The sequence below is a fragment of the Mastomys coucha genome, unplaced genomic scaffold (assembly GCF_008632895.1).
Source record: "Mastomys coucha isolate ucsf_1 unplaced genomic scaffold, UCSF_Mcou_1 pScaffold4, whole genome shotgun sequence".
NCBI lineage: Eukaryota > Metazoa > Chordata > Mammalia > Rodentia > Muridae > Mastomys > Mastomys coucha.
Genome location: NW_022196910.1, coordinates 55,861,611 through 55,871,807, shown reverse-complemented (window position 1 = coordinate 55,871,807; position 10,197 = coordinate 55,861,611). Strand labels below are relative to the sequence as shown.

General features: G+C 44.3%; 1 protein-coding gene across 1 annotated transcript; it reads left to right on the top strand.

Annotated features, from left to right (window-relative positions):
- Window positions 1-4,905: 4,905 nt before the first annotated feature.
- Rps26 (ribosomal protein S26) lies at window positions 4,906-6,559 on the top strand. Its single transcript, XM_031349037.1, has 4 exons — window positions 4,906-5,039; window positions 5,270-5,447; window positions 6,065-6,195; window positions 6,460-6,559. Exons 1-4 carry the CDS (start codon window positions 5,037-5,039, stop codon window positions 6,493-6,495), a joined length of 348 nt encoding a protein of 115 aa, XP_031204897.1. The 5' UTR covers window positions 4,906-5,036; the 3' UTR covers window positions 6,496-6,559.
- The last annotated feature ends 3,638 nt before the right edge of the window (window positions 6,560-10,197 follow it).

Genomic DNA, 10,197 nt, shown 5'->3' with positions numbered 1-10,197 from the left:
AAAAAAAAAAAAAAAAGTTAAGAAAAAGAAGAAAACAACAACAAAAAACAAAATGCCAAAACCCACATAGAGAAAAGAGGTGTTCTCTTTTTTTATTATTCTTTAAAAACACCACAAAATAATGGGGGGAAGGGAGAGAATTTCTAAATAGACACTTTTCCAGACCTGTGTGTGTGTGTGTGTGTGCGCGCGCGCCTATGTGTGTATGTTTCTGTGTGTGTGTATGTGTGTGTGTGTCAGTCTCTAAGCTGCAGGTGGAATTTTATAATGCTTCTGGCAGCTTCTTTCCTTGTGTACATAATATATATATATTTTTAATCAGAAATTATGAAAATCAAAAAGAGAATAAACAGAAGCAAGTGCAATACCACCTCTCCTCCCCAGGGTTCCTCTGTAGCCTGTTTGGTGTCCCCTTTGACCCTTGCCCCTTGACCTCATCTTTCTTCTTCTGGCTCCTGACCTATCCTCCCCTTTCCCCTTTTTAAAGAGTTTTTCTCCTTTCTCAAAGGGAGTTAAACCAGCTTTTGAGACTTACTGCAAAGCATTTTGTATATGTAACATACTGTAAGTAAATATTTGTGTAATGGAGAAATACTACTGTAAGTTTTGTACTGTACTGGCTGAAGGTCTGTTATAAATAAACACGAGTAATTTAACACCCCTGTTTGTTCTTGGAGACTCCCTTTCCCTTGTTTTTCTTCTGGGAGGGAGGCAGACTTCATACCAACTATTTTTCTCTGTTCAAGACTTAGACAAGCCCAAGACTGAGAGGAAACCAGATGAGACTACTGAAGTTGTTGGTCTAGCAGAACAGAAATTTTAAAGGCAGGGTGTCTCTCTTTGTAGCCTAGCTAGCCCAGAACTCACAGAAATCTGTTTCTGCATCCCAGATTCTGGAACTAAAGGTGTGGGCCACTGTGACTAGCCTGTATTATTATTTTAATTTTTTTTAGACTTTATATTGATTATAACATTTCTCCATTTCTTTCCTCCATATACCTAGTCCCAATTACTTTCAAATCCAAGGCCTTTTCATTATTATTATTATTATTATTATTATTATTATTATTATTACTATAAGATATTGTATTATCACATATATGTATATATGTATATGACATATAGCCTGTCCAGTCTGTAAATGCTACCAACATGTGTGCTTCAGCGTTTACTATCTGCCGCAGGATAACCAGCGGTGCGGTCTTCCCTGGGGAGAACCACCTCTCTCGATTTGCCCCCAGCTTTCTTCAGTTGCCTATAGTTCTTTGTGTAGAACTGAGGTCCCATGGGCTTCCCCTGGGCTTTTCCAATTTGATGTGTTCTTTGGTATCATCCTTGTTCAGCCCGCATCTGGGCAGTCGCATTGGTAAGGTTATATGGTGTAGTTTTTGATAATGCAAGGAGACACACTCTCACAGTAAACTCCCTGATCCTCTGGCTCTTACAATCTTTTGCCCCTCTTCTGCAATGCTCCCTGAGCCTCAGGTGCAGAAGTGTTTTCGTGGTTGTATCCACTGGGACTGTACTCCACAGTTGTGGTTTTCTATAGTGGTCTCCATTTGTTGCAAAGAGAAGTTTCCTTGATGAGGGTGAAGTCTACACTGATCTGTGGTGTAAGGACACACATTTATACATTGTTGCTAGGGATTGTGCTGGCATGCTAAATTACAAGTTGTAGTTTTGCCAGGCAGTGGTGGCCACACCTTTAATCCCAGCACTTGGGAGGCAGAGGCAGGTGGATTTCTGAGTTCGAGGCCAGCCTGGTCTACAGAGTGAGTTCCAGGACAGCCAGGACTACACAGAGAAACCCTGTCTTGAAAAACAAAAAAACAAACAAAAAAAAAAACAGGAAAAAATTATATATAATTTATATATATATAATGTATATTTATGCATGGAGTTATATGCATTATAGTGTTTTTTGGTAAGTAGATAATACAGTATGATTTCTTGTGGCTTTTAAGAAATGTTTATTTCATCCACTTCCTTCTTCTGTATTTACCTTCCTCCCTTTCCCTAAAGAGGCTCCATGTCCCTATCAGGTAAATTGTATACTGCTAGTCTCTTTTACCTTCTTCCCACTTCTTTTTTTTTTCTGGTTTTTTGAGACAGGGTTTCTCTGTGTAGCCCTGGCTGTCCTGGAACTCACTCTGTAGGCCAGGCTGGCCTCGAACTCAGAAATCCACTTGCCTCTGCCTCCCAAGTGCTGGGATTAAAAGCGTGTGCCACCACCGCCCAGCCCTTCCCACTTCTTTTCTGCATTTGTTTGGATCTTCCTCCCTAAGGAGTGCCCCCCCTTGCCCATTTTCTTGTTCAGATCACATGTGCATGCTGCTGCTGCTTCCTTCTCTACTGCTTCCCAACCGTTCCCAATCCGATCCTGGCAATGGTTCCACTTTACTGTCCTTACTTCTGCAGTTGCTCTAGGATGTGAACTCACACCTGAAGCTTTGCAGCTAGGAGCCTCCAATGACAGTGACTTTCCAGGTTTAACTTACCTTATTCAAGATGATCTTTTCTAGCTCCATCCATTCACCTGCAAAGTTCATGATTGTGTGTGTTTGTGTATGTGTGTTTTTACAGCTGAACAGCATTCCATAGTGTATATGAACTCCATTTTCATTATTCATTCATCAGTTGTAGGACATTTAGGTTGTTCCATTTCCTGGCCATTGTTAATAGAGCATCAGTGAGCGTGTCTAAGCACAAATCCGCAGAATAGGCTGTCAAGTCCCTCTGGCACATGCCAAGGAGAGGTGTGGCTGGGTCATGTGATAGATTTTTGTCCTGAAAGTTCTCCACACTGATTTCCACAGTGGCTGTACTGGACTGCTATCCCACCAACAGTGAATGAGTCCTCCCATTCCTCTCCGTTATTTCCTGTCAGTTGTTCCATTGATCTCTGCCATTCTGACTGTAGTAAGGTAAAATCGCAAAGGTGTTTTGGTTTTTCTTTGATTTTCATTTTCCTCATTGCTACAGATGAACTTTTTTCTTTTAAGATATTTCTCAGCCCACTTGAGAGGCAGAGGCAGGCAGATCTCTGAGTTTGAGAGCAGCTTGGTCTACAGAGTGAGTTCCAGGACATTCAGCACTACACAGAGAAATCTTGTCTTGAAAAACAAAAACAAACAAAAAAAAAAAAACCTCAGCCATTTTTTTTCCTTCTTTTGAGAAGTCTCTATTCAGGTTCAGGGCCCATTCTTCTTGGGTCATTGTTTTATTTGGACTCCTTGTTTTACGAGTTCTTTGTCTATTCTGGGTATTAAACCCCTGTCAGGTGTATAGCTGGAAAAGCTCTCCCATCCCGAGGGCTTCCTCTCTACCTGGGTGCTTGTCACCTCAGCTGTGCAGAAGCTTCTCAGATTCATCCAGCCTCACTCAGAAATATTGCGGGACTCGAGAGATGGCTGAGAGGTTTGGCCCAAAGGACCCAGGTCCCATTCCCAGCACCCACAAAGTGGTCCACAACTTCTGTAACCCTACTGCCAGGGGACTGGATGAGTGCTTCTGATCTTCTAAGCACCAGGCATGCATGTTGTGTACATACACAACATTTGGGGGAAACACACATATATGGAAAATAAAAACAAAACAAAACAAAATGTCTGTGCGCCACACAGCAAGTGTGTGGAGGTCAGATCACTTTCTTTTTTTTCCCCCCCCCTGGTTTTTTGAGACAGGGTTTCTCTGTATAGCCCTGGCTGTCCTGGAACTCACTCTGTAGACCAGGCTGGCCTCGAACTCAGAAATCTGAGTGCCTCTGCCTCCCAAGTGCTAGGATTAAAAGCGTGCGACACCACCACCCGGCCAGATAACTTTCAAAACCCAGTTCCAGTCATCCACCTTGGTGAAATACAGTCTTTTTTTTGTTTCTACCACAGCTACACCTAAATAAGCTGTCCTTGTGAGCTTCCTGTCTCAGCCTCCCATCTCCATACAACAGTCCTCGGATTAGAAATGTGTGCCACCCAGCCAACAAAGTTTTACATGAGTTCTGGCTTGTAGGATTAGCTTGTTTACCCCAAGCATGATGGCTCTGGGTTGCCTGGAATTCCAGCACTTGGGAGGTTGACTCAAGAAGATAAGAAATTCAAGGTCACACGTGGCTACCAAATAAGTTCCAGATCAGCCTGGACTACATGACTATGTTTCAAAATAAAGTGAGAATAACTATCTGATAGACTCACTCAGTTAAATTGGGTTGGTACATACAACCTATTAACTACAGTGCCTCACCTGTGTTAATAGGATCTAGAAATAAAACGGTAGTTTAAGCCCAGCGTGGTGGCCTAATCCCAACACTCGCAAGGCGGTAGCAGGTAGACCTCTGAGTTCGAGGCTAGCCTAGTTTATAGGGCAAGTTCCATGAGAGAAACCCTTTGGGGGCGGGGGGGTGGGGAGAGTAATAAGGTGGGTCAAACAAAACCCCAAATAGTCCCACCAAGAAAATATTTGCCTCATTTGAAGCTTCTATTTGGAAAGACGAGTTTACAAAATGGTTTGTTTCTCCCAGGTCTTCTATTTCTAATTCCTACACCTAGAATACACATTTCAAAGAAATAAATCATGGCGTCTTACGGTGGTGTAGCGCCGCCTTTAGTCCATCTACTGCGGGCTAGAGAGACCTCTCCAAGTCATACTACAACTCCCACAATGCATCTTTTTTGTCTTCCTCAATAGGGAGTGTGCGTCTAAATTCTGGGTAACTTCCGCTCTGGAACCAACGTAAACCGGATGTTATAGATCCTTATAATCACTTCCTGGTTCGAACGTATAACATTTTAATCTTCCGCCGAAAGGTTAAATAGTCCCATTGGTAATTTCGTCATAGACAATTTCTAGGGACTTATTACAACCCCACATTTCATAAGAAACGCTAAATTATTAGGTAAATTCGAGTACAGTAGTTGCTAGAGCATAAATAGAATTACAGGTCTCTGAGGTTTTTCTTTTCCGGCGTGAGCGTAGTGATCTCGTACTATATAAGAGTGTCGGCCGAGTGGCCGGATCCTCTTTTGAGTCTTGGCTCCAAGATGGTGAGTGTAGCCGCGTGGTGAGCGTGCGGGCATGAGGACTGGGTTAAAAGGAGATTCTCGGATCGGAGGAACTAGAGAGTCAGAGTCTTGGAGTAGAAGGCGACAGAGTGTCCGTCCAGCCCGGACTGGGCGTGCCCGGGCCGTGTCTGGCTCTCTGTCGGCGCTGCGGGCGGCGGCCGGCCATTAAGTCTCACCCCTTTACCAACAGCGTCTCTTTTTCTCATTCTCAGACCAAAAAAAGAAGAAACAACGGTCGTGCCAAAAAGGGCCGCGGCCATGTGCAGCCAATTCGCTGCACGAACTGCGCCCGGTGCGTGCCCAAGGATAAGGCCATTAAGAAATTTGTCATCCGGAACATTGTAGAAGCTGCTGCTGTCAGGGACATATCTGAAGCAAGCGTCTTCGACGGTAAGTGAGCCAGAGCCGTGCATTGTATAGGGACGAAGAGTGAGAAGTTGTGTTGGGCTCGTTATCTTAAGCTTGGGGAAAAGGTGCCTCTTGTGGCACAGTAAGCAGGCTTAACGTTGGAGTTTTAACTTGGTTTTTCTCCTTGGAGTGGAGATTGAGGCTCCTGAATGGCAGGCAAACCGTGCGTCCCATCCCTGTGATTGGCTGCCTTTTTAGGACAATCTGAAGAAGCTCCGTAAGAGAGATCTGAAAGGCATAGTAATTCAGAGTTAATGAAAAAAGTAAACAGCTTTTAAAACGGGCAAAGACTGAGCTGAATGTGAGGCACCGTTCGGGCAATTTGTGACTTGGTTTTTTGCTGTCGTGGAACTCACTGTGTGGACTGGGAATAAAAGTGTAGACTGTGTAGTGCTGGGATTGAAGGTGTGCGCCACACTGTGCCTTACTGGGTTTTGGTTTTGTTTGACTTAAATAACAAGAATGCCAGCAGAGTCAGACTCCCCAACTTGAGTTGTTTATCAGTAAAATTACCTACTAGAGGTTAGGGTAATCCTGACCAATAAAATAAGAGAATGGCATGAAAGGGCGTCCATCTAAACTGCTTTTTGATTTCTCAGCCTATGTGCTTCCCAAGCTCTATGTCAAGTTGCATTACTGTGTGAGCTGTGCCATCCATAGCAAGGTCGTCAGGAATCGATCCCGGGAAGCCCGGAAGGACCGGACACCCCCACCACGATTCAGACCTGCTGTAAGTAAATTATTTTAAATTTGAAAAACGATTGGCTGCTTTGCATAGCAGACTGTTTTGGTGGAATGGTATGGTTACTAGTACGCACTCTACCATGAACAGCATGGTGGATGGGTTTGGAGTTTGATCTTTTTATGAAGTCTCACTGGCCTTGGCTTACCCAGGACTCAGATCCTTCAGTCCCTGTCTTGCTGGAATTAAGTAGGCCACCACAGCAGACTTGATTAGTTCGTTTCTAATTTAGCTCATCTCTTTGTTTTTCAGGGCGCTGCACCACGACCTCCACCAAAGCCCATGTAAAGAGGTGGTTTTGTAAGAACGGAAGGAAAACTTCATGGAAAAATAAAGTGGAAGTTCTACTTTATGTGGCGTTTGAGTGTTTATGTCGAGTCTCTGCGCTTTGGAGGCCGTGCTGCAGAACTTGGTGTTTTAGGCTCTGTACACCTTGTCTTTTTTTGTTGTTGTTAGGTGTTTTCTGCAGGCTGGCCAGCAGTGAGGTCCATGAATTGTGTTTATGCCACCTTACCCTCCAGCAAGCCATAGGATTACAAGTGCTTTCACCAGGCTCGGGACAGGGTTCTGTGGATCAACTGGATCCTTTTAAGATTGTCAGCCAGGGTTTCCGTGCTCCTGGAATACCCTTACCACAGTTTCTGCTGTGTTTCTCTAGTGCAGGGCACACACTGGTCCCCAGCCCTACAGACTGTAATTTGATCACAGAATGTTAGTTTTAAGACAATTTGTTTTGAGGCATGGTCTCATGCCTTCATGGCTTGTTGGCTTTGAACTCAGATGCCTCAGTGCCTGGGGTATGTGTGTCAACCATCTCTGGCTAAGTTGACCACTTAACCTTTATCTGAAAAACTGAGCCAGTTGGTACCTTGGGATAAAATGTTTATACATGTTGATCCAGGGAATACAGCAAGAAAGGACAGCAGTGTTTTAAGGTCCTAGTCATGATCCTATTTGCAAAACCTTTAACCCAATTGAAGGCAAAGCTATTGACAGAAAATCTAAGCTGAGTTAAATCTGAGTCTATATTAGTGAAAAGGTCACCTAGCCCAGGCTGGCCTTGACAGTTCTGTTGCTAGTTAGGAAATAAGTTCTTTCTCCTTGGTAAGGGACAGCTCTTAACAGCACGTAGGGTGGTATGGAGGGCAAGTGGCAGGGCCCAGCTCCCACTTGAGGCTTGGTAGCAAGTACCTCTATCTTCAGTCCAGTCTAAGTACCCGCATGGTGGCTTACCTCCATCCTCAACCTTCACGGGTCACTAGGCACACCTGTGGTGTTTTTTTTGTTGTTGTTGTTTTGTTTTGTTTTTTTTGAGACAGGGTTTCTCTGTAGCCCTGGCTGTCCTGGAACTCACTCTGTAGACCAGGCTGAACTCCAAAGTCCACCTCTGCCTCCCAAGTGCTGGGATTAAAGTTGTGCACCAGCTTTTTTTTTTTTTTGCCTTGATGATCCAAAGTTGTCATACTTGTTATCTGAGCATTTGGGAGCTCAAGGTCAGTTTACAGAATAGCTTCAGGCTCTGAAGTTAATGGAAAAGTCACAAGCTATCAGAATAAGACTACAAGGCCAGCTTTGAGGTTCCAAGTGTGGATGGGGGTGCTGGTGCCTGCAGAGTCCTATCATGGAGCTGATGGTTGTATGATGACTTGAACTAGGGTTTTTTGTAAGCGCTAAGCATCTAGCTCCCTTGAGGTGAATGTCAAAGCCAACAGCCCACGCTGCAGAGCCTGGTACAAGGTTTTGTTTGTTGCTTTTTAAGAGATGTAGTTGAGGAAGGTCTTGCTGGAGCCTAGAATGCTCTCTGCTTTGCTTCTGAGGTGAGTGTTAAAGGCAGATGTGGCCTCTGGCTCTCACTGTAGGCTGGTGTTCAGCTGGAGTTGCACATACCCCAACTCTTAGATTTTTTTCCTTCTTGTATACCCCAGAATTAGTGTGTATGAGAAAGGTAGTATCCATTGCCTATCACTATAACATGCTTTCATTAGCACATTTAGCTTGTTTTTAAATTGTTTTATTATAGGACGCCGTGCGTGTGTGTGTGTGTGTGTGTGTGTGTGTGTGTGTGTGTGTGTGTGTGTGTGTGTGTGTGTGTGGCGAGCGCGCGATGGCCAGAGGAGGGTGTTGAGATACCCTGGAACTGGACACACAAGGGTTGTGAGCTGTGACAAACCTGAGTCCTCTGAAGACACTCTTAGTTGCTGAGCTACTGGGCTGTGTCTCCAGCCCTAGTGTTTTTATTTTTTCATTTATTTTACTGTGAACATTGTATGTAGTGTGGAGATTGAATTAGGGCCTCTTGTATGCTGTGTTCATTTATATCTATTTCAGTGGACAATATGATTTAAGTTAGCTGGAGGGTGGAGCTATCCTTCAGTTAGGATTATTTGCCTGTTGTCTCAGGGTTCCTTTTGCTGTGACAAAACACTATGCCCAACAGGAATTTGGGGAGGAAAGTTTATTTCATCTTTGCAGTTCCCGGTCCATTACTGAGGAAAGCCAGGGCAACAAGCAGAGATTATGAAGGAGTTGTGCTTACTGGCTTGCTCAGCCCTACTTACAGCTTCTAAATGCCAGAGACTTCCCATGGAGATCTCTGGCCCAGCTTGGTGAAGGAGCTCTTTTGAAGGGAATCGAGCAAGCATGGATAGGGCCGCGCTGCCTTGCACTGAGTCCAGCTGGGCTGACAAGCCAACTAGCTAGTGAGGAGTGCAGAGCAGCTTCAGGCCAAGTTTTGGGAGAACAAATTTCTTATCAAGTGTTACAGCTCTTAGAAGGCTCAGACCATGGAGTAGATCTTTCAAGTGCTTTACTTCGCTGGATACCATAGGTATATATAGTTGGGGGAGGGGGTCATTCAGATTTCACCAGCGGTTATCTCTCATTGGTTTGGCCTGAGAATCTTTATTTGCATGTGAGGGGCTTGACGGATATTACACACCTCAGCTGCTGGAGCTATTGTGGAGGAATCTAAGCCATTGTCTCAGGAGCTATCACCAAACGCCTACCATCCCTTGTGAACAAATTTACTTTGATCAGTGGGTGTTCCGTGATTTTGAGGTGGCAGCTCTACTGAACCCAGGCTGTCAGAACAGACCACCAGCCCAGGGGCTTTCCTCCATCAATCATCAATTTCAAAAAATGCACTGCAGGCCAATATGGTGGGGAGTGTTTTCTCTGTTGAAGTGCTCTCTTCCCAAATGACTCTAGCTTGTGTCAGGTTGACATAAAACCAACCAGCACACTTACTGTGCATGTAGCATAATCCAGGTGTAGTACACACCCGTAATTCCAAAAGAGTGCCCCAGATGTGACCAGGCCTATGACAGAAGGTTCGTGTTGGAATGATCTTAATTTTCTCTGTATGAATATTTTGACTGTACATATGTTTGTGTACCACGTGTATGCAGAGGCCACGAGAGTCCTTTGGAACTGGAGTTATGGATAGTTGTGAACCACCATACAGTGCTGGGAGCAAGTCTTAGTCATCTTTCTGCCCCTCCCACTTAATTTTTTCTATTACATTTATCTAACTGTGTTTGTGTTCATTATCTATTGAGTCATCTTGCTGGCTCCCAAAGTTTTATTTTTACTATCAGGGATGAGGGTATGTCCACTTAATGTGTTACAGTTTGTGACCCCTGGGAAAGACCATAGACTCAGTTTATAATCAAAGGACTTATTGATCAGCTCCTAACAGGGTGACAACTTTAAAGCTCAGTCGCAGGCATGTGAAGAAGAGGTGAGGAAGGCTTTTAAAGGGAAGCCACAAGAAGATCTTTAGTGTCTACACAAGCAGAAACTGATCTGTTCTCCCAAGTGGTTAGGGTAACTCAAAACAACCTTTGCCAGGCAGTGGTGGCACATGTCACATTAATCCCAACACTTAGGAGGCAGAAGCAAGTGGATTTCTATAAATTCAAGGCCCTCCTGGTCCACAGGGGGACACACACACAGCCTGTCTCAAAAACATAAAAAAAAAAAAAAAAAAAA